General features: G+C 41.4%; 1 protein-coding gene across 1 annotated transcript in view; it reads left to right on the forward strand.

Moving 5' to 3' along the window:
- The window catches only part of LOC142853092 (ubiquitin carboxyl-terminal hydrolase CYLD-like), a 67,244-nt gene extending 57,937 nt beyond the window's left edge, over positions 1–9,307 (forward strand). The window contains exons 12-16 of the mRNA XM_075978006.1: positions 3,686–3,818; positions 4,624–4,732; positions 5,477–5,595; positions 5,821–6,037; positions 7,393–9,307. Of these exons, the coding sequence (XP_075834121.1) occupies positions 3,686–3,818; positions 4,624–4,732; positions 5,477–5,595; positions 5,821–6,037; positions 7,393–7,577 (763 nt within the window). The 3' untranslated portion in view covers positions 7,578–9,307. The remainder of the gene's footprint in view (positions 1–3,685; positions 3,819–4,623; positions 4,733–5,476; positions 5,596–5,820; positions 6,038–7,392) is intronic.
- The last annotated feature ends 3,550 nt before the right edge of the window (positions 9,308–12,857 follow it).

The following is a 12,857-nucleotide window of genomic DNA, read 5'->3' on the forward strand; positions in this document are numbered from 1 at the left end:
CATCCTCTCCTCCTTCATTTCTATTCAGAAGAGGGCAGGTTTCCCATCTCCATAAAGCAAACATGGAACATCAAGTTGCATATCAAGACTAGACACCTCCCTTGTATTAAGGCTGGAAAAGGCAATCCAATAGAGTTCCCAAAACTGGCAGAAGAGTTAGAGACAGCCCCTACTCCCACTGATAAGAATGTATATTGACAGAATCTTAATCTATTGTCTTTACTTTTTCTAAAAACTCAAAACAATGATTTTAGAGTTTTCTACAAAATGAAGTGCGTAAAAATGTTGGCGGGTTCTTTTATTTAAAAAAAGAATTCTACTGTAACTTGTAAAGGCAAAGCAATAAACATTAAAACAGTATATAATTAGAAGTATTTATCAGTAGACTTGAGTAGAAAACTCAATAGCATTGAAAGAAAAAATAGCATGATATAGGATATATGGTAGTTAGTTTGGGAAGAAAAGGTCGGGTTTTTTTGAGGTTGGTTTCTTTTTCTTTTCTTTTTTTTTCTTCTTAGTTTTGTTGTGAGATAAACCTCTAAACATATCTGTAAAAAGTTTTCTGATTGGGTTGAGGCTGAGAGTGTGAGGTGCAGTTGTAGTGGGACTGTACCTCAGCCGGTGTCCCTGCCTCTGCAAGGGAAGCAGATGGAGATGAATGCAGGTGCTCAGCTCACTTTCTCCTTCTCATTCTGGGGCCCAAACTTGTGAAATTGTGCTGCCCACATTTAGGGTGGATCTTCTCACCTCAACCCAATCAGAAAACTTTTTTACAGTTATGTTTAGAGGTTTATCTCATAGATGATCCCAGATCCTGTCAAGTTAACAATGTTAACATCACAAGACCACTTATTGTCAACTTGATACCCAAATATGTCATTTAAAAATACATTTAATTTTATTTTTAATTGTGTGTATGAGTTCAGTGCCAAAAGAGGCCAGAAGAGGATGTCAGATTTCCTTAAGCTGGAGTTACAGGCAGTTGCGAACTACCTGTTGTGGGTTCTGGGGACTGAGCTTTGGTCCTCTGTAAGGGCAGTGTCCTGTCTTAACCTCTTGATAGCTGAGACATTTCCTACCACTTTTGGTTATGAGCCTTAGTTTTTTATTTTTTTTTTAATGGCTGAACTCTCTCTCTCTCTTAGGCCCCAAGTTTTTTTAGACAGGATTTCTTTGTGTAACAGTCTTGGCTACTGGCTGTCCTGGAATTCACTTTGTAGACCAGACTGACCTCAAACTCATAGAGATCCACTTGCCTCTGTCTCCTGAGTGCTCAAATTAAGTGCATGATTCACCACACCCGAATTAAACATATGATTTTAAAGCTATTACTTTCTACTCTTTGTCCCGATAGGTTCTTGGTCATCTTTAATGCAGAATACATTCATTCTAACTTCAGAAGTTTACATAATTTTTAATGTTCCAACACTGTTCAAAAATAGTCTTTTTAACCATGAGTTCCTGAAAAACCAATAAACAAGTTTTATACTTCCAGCTTACAGTGGCACAGGGTTGGTTCTCATCCCAAAAGAAAGGAGTTGGGGGCAAAGCAAGCAAAGAATGGTCAGACCAAAGCAAGAGTAACAAGAGCATCAAGGCAGAAGTCACAAGCTTCACAAGCTCATCATGGAGCTGCAGGATTTTGGAATGAGTATAGGACCTCAGGACTCACCTATTATGGTCCAAACCACACCAATCCATGAATGTTTTTATATTCATGTTTGTAAAATGTCAATATCCACTTTTTAAAATTTATCAAATTTGTATTCTTGTGCCCTTGGATTGTCCGTGGTGGAAAATACAACCCAACTAGCATGGCTTGGTACAGTTTCATAACTTGGTTATGATTCTGTAGGTTTCCAAACTTCTAAAACACTAGCCGTGGGGGTATTTAATTATTTTTATCATTTTTTAAAATTTTTATAAACCCCATATTGTATATTGAGTATGTTTCCCCTGTACCTCCATACTTTCTATCCCTTTCCATGTCTCCCTCCTCATAGTTCCTTTGTTCCTTAGGCAGCATCATGTCTACTTTCATGTCATATACAAATTAATGCTTTTTGTCTATCTGTAGAAGATCGAGGAGCCATAAATGGGAGAAAACATACATTGTTTCTCTTTATGGAACTGGTTGAATTTGTTTAGTATGTTTATTTCCAATTGTATCCATTTTTTATACTGACATACTTTGTTCTTTATGGTTAAAAGGACTCACCTGTGCATATGATTTGAGGAGTGATTTTTGTTGTTTTGTTTTTCGTTTTAGGTTTGGTTTGATTTTTTGAGACAGGTTTCTCTATATAGCCGTGACTGTCCTGAAACTTGCTTTGTAGATCAGGCTGGCCTCGAACTTACAGAGATCCACCTGCCTCTGTCTCCTGAGTGTTGGGATTAAAAGTGTGCACCACCATGCCTGGACCTGGAAGTGAGTTTTGAGTGGCTGTTGTTCCTCCCAGTTTTCTGCTACAGTGTTAGGACACTATGTATCTCTTCCTCCATTAACTAGCTGCCATGCCTCCTCCTGGCCATCCTTGATTTTTCTGGGTGTGATTTTTTTTTTACCTCTGTTATTTTTGTTTTCCCTTCTATGCTATTTTTAACTATGAATGTTTTCTATGACTTTTTTCTATGAGTTTTTCTATGATTTTTTGTAGTCATCAACAACCAATTAAGATGTTATTCTAAAATAACTGCTAGTTTCTTGAATTATAATCTGTTCTTATTAGCTTTGAGTTCTCAAGAGCGCTGTAGCTAGTTACCAGATTTTATGTTTTGTAAATTCAGGACATAATTTGCTTGGGGCACCTGAAGATCACAATAGGCTGCTCCCTGAATTACAGAAGTTTTGTGATAAGAACTGCTGATAGTTTTTTTCTTCTAAAACTCTTGAAATCTAGACATACATTTAAATAATCTGATTCTAAACCCAGACACTTGGCTAAAAAAGATAAGCGGTAAGTTGAAAGATGAAAAACAATTTCCTCAGTAGAGTTAGTTTTAATGGTTACTAGTAAGCTGGTAAGGGAAGGGAGATGTTGGACACCTCATGTTTCACCGTGACCATTTACCTGGTGTTTGTCAAGATGGTGGGTGAGCATCTAAAGAGCTGCTGGTAGCTGAAAGCCTAGAGGATAGTTGTTAGGGTTCCTGGGAGTCACACCTTGCCCTGCTTTGACTTGCTAGAAAATTATCCCTCCCTCCCTCCCAGGGCTTTTATATTAGGAAGTAAAGAAGTTTGATTTAGAAGGTCTAAGAGTCCGTCACTGAGGCATTGTAGCATTTGCTCTAGTCAGTAAAAGCAGTGCTCACATCTGTCTGTAAGTTCAGTTCCTGGGGACCTGACATCCGTGGTAAAACACCAATGTACATAAAATAAAAATTAATTTTTTTAAAAAAGTAGCTGCTACTTTCTAGATTTGGAGGGTGAAGAACTGATTATTGTTCATATAGTGTTTCTTGTCTGGAATATTATTCTTCATTTTTCTTGTGATGGCAAGAGAACTTTCGAATAATTTATAAAGAAGGCAGGAGAAATAATTTATGAGATCTTATGCATAAGCACATTTAATTATCTCTCTGAATCATTGTCTTTCACCTGGTGTGTGGACAATCTAAAGCTGGACATACTCGATTCAGGCATTTGGTAGATGGCTTATATGCATTTCTTCCTGTGTGCTCCTAGATCAGCAGGTCAGAAAGTCCAAGACTGCAACTTCTATCAGATCTTTGTGGAAAAAAATGAGAAAATTGGTGTTCCTACAGTTCAACAGTTACTAGAATGGTCTTTTATCAACAGTAACCTTAAATTTGCAGAGGTTAGTGATTCTAACTGGACTTGTACTACTACTTTATTTTGTTTCTAATCAATGCTAGATATTAAACTCAGGCCTTTTGTACACACTACCCCAAGTGATGCCCCACTGAACCACACCTAACTGTCACTGTGCTTTAACCAAGAATAGTTTGAAGAAATAGTTAAGAAGACACTTTTTTTTTTTAAAAAAAAGAAGGTATTCTAACTTTGTTCTTTTTAAAGATAGCCGCTTAGCTGAAGTTGGAATGTTTTGGATTTGGGTTGCAAGGGGAACAAAAGCTAATTTTTAAGTTTATAGTAGCTTAATGCAAAGATATGTGTGCATACATGTTTATGTTTTCAGTTGTCATTTTTCCCATGCATAGTATCTAAACATGTCAAAGGTAATGTTATTTTTTCTCCCTCTGTTAAGAGATAAAATACCAATAAATTCTTGTGTATGGGTTTGCTAATGAATGCAATAGAAATGTCTCTTTGACTGTCAGAATGTGTGATCTCTGCAGTGCATGCCGTGGTCTGTTTTATCATGTTCGTCTCTGGGGGAGTCTGGAAAATCTGTAGCTTATTGCTGCTCTGCATCCACACTGCACATTCACAAGTGGGCTCTGCTTCATGGGCCAACAGCCCTGCTGAAACCACTACTGGGTTTGACAGCTATGACTATTGCAGTTTCACAGGGAACCTCGTTAGTACAGGGGTTAGGACTTAAGGCTTTGGACATGCTAAGTAAGCACTATATTGAGTAAGTCCCCAGCTCCTTAGGACTTTGGTTTCTAAAACGATGTGTTTTTTTTTTCTTTTTTTAGGCACCATCATGCTTGCTTATTCAGATGCCTCGTTTTGGAAGAGACTTCAAAATGTTCAAAAAAATTTTCCCTTCTCTAGAATTAAATATAACGGATTTGCTTGAAGACAGTAAGTATATAGTCCTTTCTTTGTTTTTTGTTTTGTTTTGTTTTAGAAATAGTTGGCTTGGACTTTTCATTAGTTATGGGTAATGGGTATAGTACTTCTGACAGGTAATTCAGTATTTGAAGAGCTTAGACATACTAACTCAATAATTTGACTGCTAGAATTTATTCTAAAAAAAGAGGTAAAAATAAATAATTTAAATGCAAATTTATTTACTATCTGACAAGAAATTAGAGACAAGAAATGTTAATAAGAGGGAAGTGGTTAACTGGATTATATGTCTAAACAATAGACCTATGTGAAAACAGTGTGTGGTAGTTATAGTGGAAGGGAAAGCATCGAGAGGCTAGATGAGAGAAGCTTGAGATACACATGTACCTGGGTGCACATACTTATATAAATATTCAGACATAAAATTGTTACTGAAAGTTCATAATGGCAGTGATTGTTACTCACTGACTTAAGATCATATGTGCTATTAGTCTTCAATACTTACTTTATATCTTTGAACATTTCATGACCAGAAGAACAATTCTAGAATAGGTTAACAAAAATGGCTATATGAAAAAAAAAGTCCTTAAAAATACTACAGATACAAAAAAAATCCAAATGAAATTTTAAGAGGGTCAGAAAGGACAAGGCCTTTCTTCTCCCCAACCCCTAAGCATTCTTGTTTTCAAAGTATAGCTTTTACTTTTATCGACAGAATGTCTTTTAAAAAGGCTTCTTCCTTCCCTCTTTGCGTAGCTCCCAGGGAGTGTCGCATCTGTGGAGGACTCGCAATGTTCGAGTGCAGAGACTGCTATGAAGACCCCGACATCATAGTAGGGAAGATCAAGCAGTTCTGTAAGACCTGCTGCACTCAGGTAATCCACACTCACTGCACCAGTCAGAGTCAAAGGGCATTTTAAACATTCACAGTAAATGTTATTGCTCATGTCTCTTCTGCCTGTGTGTGTGTGTGTGTGTGTGTGTGTGTGTGTGTGTGTGTGTGTGTAGAACTTGGCTGTGGTGGTCAATGAAAGTGATTAGAGTCTGCCCTTGAAACATGGCATTTCGCTCACTTGTATTTTCTTCATGGTCCATTTTAGGTTCACCTCCATCCGAAAAGAATGAATCATACCTATCACCCAGTATCACTTCCCAAAGACTTGCCTGACTGGGACTGGAGACACGGCCGCATCCCCTGCCAGAAGATGGAGTTATTTGCTGTTCTCTGCATAGAAACGAGCCACTATGTTGCTTTTGTGAAGTATGGGAAGGATGATTCAGCCTGGCTCTTCTTTGACAGCATGGCTGATCGAGATGGTATTTAAAACTTGTCTTTTGGAGGGAGATGCTTCCTAGTGAGAGCACGTGTTTGTGGTAATAGGGTATTTTGTGAGCAGATTCTTGAAAGGATACCACAGTGTGATGGACTTTATTCTTCAAAGGGTATTACTAATTCTGCTCCTCAAACTAAGGAGCGATAATGTTGTGCCATCTTGGTCCTTACGTGGGTTTGTTAAAGAATCCTAGCCATAATCCCAGACTTGGGAAGTAGAGGATTGTGAATCAGAGGTCAGTTTGTATTGCATAGTGAGAACCTGTTTCAATTTGTCCCACCTCAAAAGAAAAAAAATCCTAAAATTTATTTAGAGCTGATTTTACCTTCTTCTTCTTTGCATTTTTATATACAGTAGAGTAGCCATTTATTGAGGACATAAATGCCAAACTCTGTGGAAATCCTTTGGTCATGGAAATCATGCCTGTTTTTCTATTGTCTAAGCTAACATTAAAGGTGGTGAAGGTTGCATGGTTTGTATTTAACTCAGTCTTCCTGATCTCATGCATTTTATTTCAGAAAGAAACCTTTACTCATTGGGATGTTTTTAGGAAGCTTAGTCATTACTTAGTACACACTTGAGTGACAGGGGTCTTGGTAGTAAGGTACTTGTCACAGTACCTGCCCATACCCCATTTACTCTACAGCTCTTCTTCCAAGCCCTAGTTCCCCAGGTCTTCAGGTGTGACAGTTTAATAACCAGAGGCACCGAGTGATGGCTTCTTGACCAGAGGCCCAAGCTGTAGACCAACAGTTCTTCATTTCTGCATATCTCTGATGCCTGAGGGCACAGACCACCCCTGTGTGTGCTTCACTCAGCATTAGCAGCATGACTTTTGGGAACGCACCTGGGAGAGCAAATCTGATCATCAGAGCACATGTGTGTTCTGATGATTAGTATCTAAATCAGCCGCGCTAGAGGTATGCAAGTATGTTCTTAAAACATAGGGAAACAGTAGCGCTCACAATTGGCTTCTTGTGGAAAAGAGTCAGGCTGCTAGTGTCTGGGAAGGACAGAAAAGTCTGAGGGGCCTAGAGTAGCAGCCTGCAAATCGGGACTGCAGCTTTTCCTAAGTGTGTGTCCTTTTACCAGGTTGTTTCTTTTTTTTTTTTTCACTTTTCTCTGCTTGAGCCCTCTCAGAAGCCAATAAAAGGAGACCATAAATCTAGAAACTGAAAGTCAAACAAAGTTTTGTTTGTTTGTTTGTTTTGTTTTGTTTTTGATTCTGGGAGTCAGTCTTCACTAAATTCTAGGATAGTAAAATTGTTCTGGTGGGACAGGCTGCCAAGAGGACTTAGAAATTTGCTGCCCTAATGAGAGCTCTCTCTCTCTCCCTAGGGGGTCAGAATGGCTTCAACATTCCACAAGTGACACCCTGCCCCGAAGTGGGAGAGTACTTGAAGATGTCTCTTGAAGAGCTGCACTCTTTGGATTCCAGAAAGATTCAAGGCCGTGCACGCAGACTTCTTTGTGATGCGTACATGTGCATGTACCAGAGTCCAACCATGAGCTTGTACAAATAACATGTCATCTGAAAGGGGCAGAGGCCAAGCACAAAGCTTAATACCATGTTTGTTCCAGCTGGCACCCATTGCCGGCAATGGGTGTCTTTTGTGTTGATGGCCCTTTAGCAAAGGATTCCTGTGTTTTTAAACAAATTACTTTTATGTTCTTGAAGTATTTAATAAGCATTTTGCACTCTAGGAAGCATGTTTTGTTGGTTTTTTAAAAGTTTAAATGAAGTTTAGTTTAAATGAAGTTAAGTTTTGTTTTCTTTAAGTTTATTGAGTTTATTGCATTGATAATATAATATTTTTGGAAAGATACAATTTTAATTGTGACGTCTAAAATCTTGAAGTCCATTGAGGATGTAAGTAAATATTTCTTCTTATGGACCAATGATATCCTTCTCAGAGTAGATAGGTCATGAGACCTCTGTTTAAAAACAAGACTGCCCTCCTTGGGCTTGGTGATTCCGGCACCACTCCCAGTGCTTCACCAGGGAGATGGTTGTTTAGTTCCCTAATGCAGCTGGGATAGGCGGAGAAGATGCAATGGTGGAAACTGGTGAGCAGAAAGGGGCCGGAGGAGGCAGTGAGCCACCCATCACAGCAGAGGGCAGGACTTGTGGAGGCAAATTTCTGTGGCTTTGGGCCTTGGCCCTCTTATCAAGATGTCAAAGTGTGACTTCCTGGTAAGGAATTAGGCTCCTGTGTGAGCTGTTGTCAGTTGTGTCAGGTGGGGGACTGGCTGCAGTTGTTGAGGGTCTGTGCTTTGTCTTATTCTAGATCCTAAAGGGTTTCTCTTGGGCCCAAGCTGAGTGGCAGAGATGGCCAGGAGTAATGAATAGTGGGAATACGGGGGATAAACCCTTGCTGGTGGGTGGCCTTAAATGGCATTACTTTATCCTCAAGAGCACCGCAGGGTCCTGGCCACTGTCCTGGCAGTGCTGACAGTTTAGTGTCATCAGATTTTGGTCCTCATTTTCTTCCTAACGGATTTGAGGGAGAAGGGCTGTTGATGTAGGGCTGGTCCTTCCAGGCACCATAGGCCTCTGCACAGTTCTCTTGTGCTTTTCAATACTGTCGATGTTCAATAATTATTCATTCTAAAGGGATTATGCACGAGACGCAGCTGTCTTTGGTTTTATATTATGAAATAGCCTTGTATTGTGGGGTGTTAACTCTGGAGAGTCGCCCTCATACTCAAAGTATTCATTAAAAAAAATATCCTGAGGTGGGGGTTCCTTGGACCTCCCACAGGACAGGGAACCCTGACTGCTTTTTGGGCTGGGGGGGACTTAATTGGGGGAGGGGGAAAATTGCATTATAAAGATATATAATTAAAATCTCAACATTATAGATTCAAAGAGAACTTACATTAAAGAACATCAAATTGCTAATGATTTCAATGTTAGAGATAATTAAACTGATAAAGAAAAAAATAAAAAAAAATAAAAATATCACAAGAGGGACAGATTGCAATTCTCAAAAAAAAAAAAATCTCCTGATACTCCCTAGGGGTGTGTGGCTATTATCAGGCTGACCCAAAGGAACACATTTTGTATTCCATTTCCTTTACTGGTATCTTGTTAAAAATTTTTTGCCTGAAGAATATTCTTTAGTTTATGAAAACATGAATAACATTGTATAAAACAGTCCCTTTCTGTCAGAATGCTCCAATGTAGCCTTAATTTTGTTAAACGAGACAATTGAAGTGCTAATATGGAAAGAGATGTCCCATGTACCATTTCTGTATCATTAAAACACAGTTTTTATGGTTCTTTCTCTTTGATTTCTTTAGGGGAAGGGTCTTGGGTTGGGCGAACATAGAAGTTGGTTCTTCATCAAGTTTCCAGGCACACATTGTGTCTAGGGCATGTTTTAGGGTGTCGCCATTTGACTCTGGGTCATGGCATGGCCTCTACCCACTCTGGATATGTGCTGGCTATGGCTCATCACCACCATCTCTAAGCCTCCAAACACAGCTTAATCCTCCCAAGTTGCTATTTCACCTGCAGGTATGTGGCCAGAGCTGTGTGTTTCACAGGGTGCGTGCTGGGCCTAAGAACTGCCAAGGACGTGGCTGCTTCTCTGTAATGCCCAGGGAATGATCCCATGACATTTTAGGAACTGAATTTTTACTCCAGGCTTCTTTTAGATAATAAAATGCATGAGAAGTCCGGCTTCCTTGGAGACTAAGCCCCTCACTGCTTACAGGAAGGGACACTAGACTGATCTGAGTTTTATTGCTGCTGTAGTATGTCAAGGTTTCTGTTTAGAAAACCCACAGCTTACAACATGACCGTGCTGGTAACAGCATGCCGCAGCTCTACTTTTTCCTGCTGAATTCAGAGGTTGGCAAACACTTTCAGAGATTTTCCTCTTGCATTTGGGCCTAGTGATGTGACTGGCATTGCGCTGCCCACCTGTGTATACGAACAGTCAAGTGAAGATCCAGTCTTTGCTGAGGAAAGCTGACCTAGCCAGAGGAACTCCGATCCTACCCTTGACCCCTGGCCAGGCTCCCTGACACAGTCTGAAGGATGGGACGCACTGTCAGTAAGGGTTTTCCATCCTGGCTAGAGGTCGGGTCTGCACAAGGATGTTTTCCCATGGTGCTCACGGCTGGACGTAGGCCCATGGGAATATCCAAAGGTGACTCAGAGGTATTTGTCTCTTGGGCAGCCAAGTAGGAACCACTTATGGACAGAGTTTTTTAAGGGAAGCAATCTTCACATCATCCCTTCTGGGAACCTTCTGCTCCAGTGGAAGATAGGCTGTGGGTGAAAGTTCCAGAGGGGAAGTAGAAAAGTATGGGAAAGCTGCTGACTCAGCCTTTGAAGAAAGGTAGGGGATGTGTGTGTTGGATGTAGGAGATTGAGTTTAGATGCAAGGTGGGAGAAGGTTTGAATAAAGAATACTGATGAGGCAGGAGAGATGGTTCAGTGGTTAAGAGCACTGGCTGCTCTTCCCCAAGACCTGAGTTCAAACCCCCTACACCCACATGGTGGCTCACAGCCATTGGAAGTTCCAGTCCCAGAGGAATTTTCTGGACTCTGAAGGCCACATCGGTGCACAGAAATACATGCAGGCAAACACCTATGCACATAAAAGCAAAGATTAAAAAATTTAGAAAAATACTAATATAGGCACTGTGAGGATGCTATGTGTTTTGTTTGGGAAACACTCCAAAGTGTGTGTGAATTCCACGTGTTGTTTCTGATGTCATTCAAAAGAACAACCCACCAGTTATGGGGAACAACAGTTGGGGACAGTTTCATGCCTGTCTTCACCTTTGGTGAACAGCAGGTCTCGGTGGCCTGCCAGCCATGGTGGGGAACAGCTTTACAGTGTTCAGTTTTGATGGTAGGGGTTGTTTTTGGGATCTGATTACAGCCGGGAGGTGATTGAAGACTGACCTGCAAATTATGGAAACTGGGTGATTTCTCTTAGCAAGGAGCTCTTGTTACAAAGAGCGACTAAAATCTGCAAGGATTTTATCATTCGACACTACCGCTTCTCAAGACTGTATGTCAGTGTGGTGGGCTCTGCTTGGTGGCCGGTTGGTCTCACCAGCCTGTGGAATAAACGCTTCCCAGCTCTGTGCTCCACTAGCCACAGAAGACCAAGGCTGCTAGGGGTTGTCATGAGGGGTGACACAGCAGGCAGACCTGCTAAGTCAGAGGTTCCCCCAGAGAAGCATTACGGGAGGTCTTGAAGACAGCGACTGCAGGCCTGGAGGATGGGAAGCTGAGCGCAGAGTGTGGGGGACATGGGAGCAACCCTGATGGTTTCCTCTGCTTGTTTTGTGGCAGACTCCTTACCATGGCCATTGCAAGCTATCAGAGCTCAGCAGCTGGAACTGGAAAGGGGCACAGAAGTGTTCTTCAGAAAAGTGCAGAGCATGTCCACTCCAAATGCTAGAGTCCAGACCAAGTCTCTGCGCACTGCCTGGGAACCTGGCCTAGCCCAATACCGTTTTCCCAAGTGGCAGTGTGGTGGGGCACAGTCATACCCACTCACCTATTCTGCGTCGGTCTGGCAACAGCCGAATTGTGGAACTGTGACAGAAAACTTGAGGCCTGCACAGCCTAAAGTATTTACTCTCTGGCTAGTTCCAGAAAAGTCTACCCGCTACTGTTATGGCTTTATAAGACAGATACGTAAAGGAAGGGTTGAGTCTCTAAAGGTTGGTCTTCTTGTACATGTAATTAATTATGTATCTCTCTCCTCTGTTCTTCCTCCTCCCTCTCTTCCTTGCTCTCTCTCTCTCTCTCTCTCTCTCTCTCTCTCTCTCTCTCTCTCTCTCGGTGAACTGGAATTTGCCATAATCCTCCTGCCTCGGTTTTCTGAGTACTGGGACTACAGGTGTCAATCAACTCTTCTGCTCGGTTTAACTTCCATAACGGATGTGTTAAAGACATAGTCCACTGCTGTCCATCCCTGAAGATTTAACTCTCGCTTCTCAGGGGCCCCTTGCGTGCATGCTTGTTTACCACGGACTCCTCCAATGCCCTGCACGGACCGTTCTCCCTGCCCTCTTCACCCTCCTAGAACATTTGCTCTGACCTGTTGTTTGCTGCGGTCTCAGAACTGGCAGCAGGGCCTTCTCTGGTTCTGTGGTCCCTGTCCTGCGAGCCTGACACATAGCAGGTGCTCAGAGGCTTGACTGGGGGCACGGAGCTGTTAGCCCCTTATCCAGATAAGCCGTTCTATTCACTACTGTGGACACAGTCAGAACCGGATCACTTTCAGTCCATTCGAGAAAGTACAAGCAAAGCCCGTAGAGTAGATTCTGTCCTTCTGGTGCAATATGCCATGGGTGTAGGCATGAATATAAAGGGCCTGATGATTGCCCTGCTATCTTTCAGTCTTCTTTTATCCCCATTACTGCTTTATGTGACCCAAATCTACCATCTTGGAATGGCAGTATATATTTTATTACACTGTCTTACAGGAGTGTAAATTATTCTTAAATTGTGTGTAAATTGTTTTATAAGTGCTCTCTTGGGTGGGATCATTTCTCAGTTCTGTCATTCCTGCCCTGTCTGGGATGCGTGGGTCTTTGTGTGGACCCTGGACAAAGTGGCACCAGAGAAATTCACGTCTCCCACAGTGCACCTGTTTCCTTTAGACAGTAGGGCAGTCAATCATTTATCCACACCTTGCAGAGGTCACATCTTTTGGTGTTGGATCTCTCTCCATACTTCCCTCTCTAAGGCCCATAGATTCATCTTGAGCCAAAGACTCACGTTTCGTTTTCAAGGGAATGGTTTTGTAATCTTAAAATTTGAGAACATA

The sequence above is a fragment of the Microtus pennsylvanicus genome, chromosome 6, assembly GCF_037038515.1.
Source record: "Microtus pennsylvanicus isolate mMicPen1 chromosome 6, mMicPen1.hap1, whole genome shotgun sequence".
Lineage (NCBI taxonomy): Eukaryota > Metazoa > Chordata > Mammalia > Rodentia > Cricetidae > Microtus > Microtus pennsylvanicus.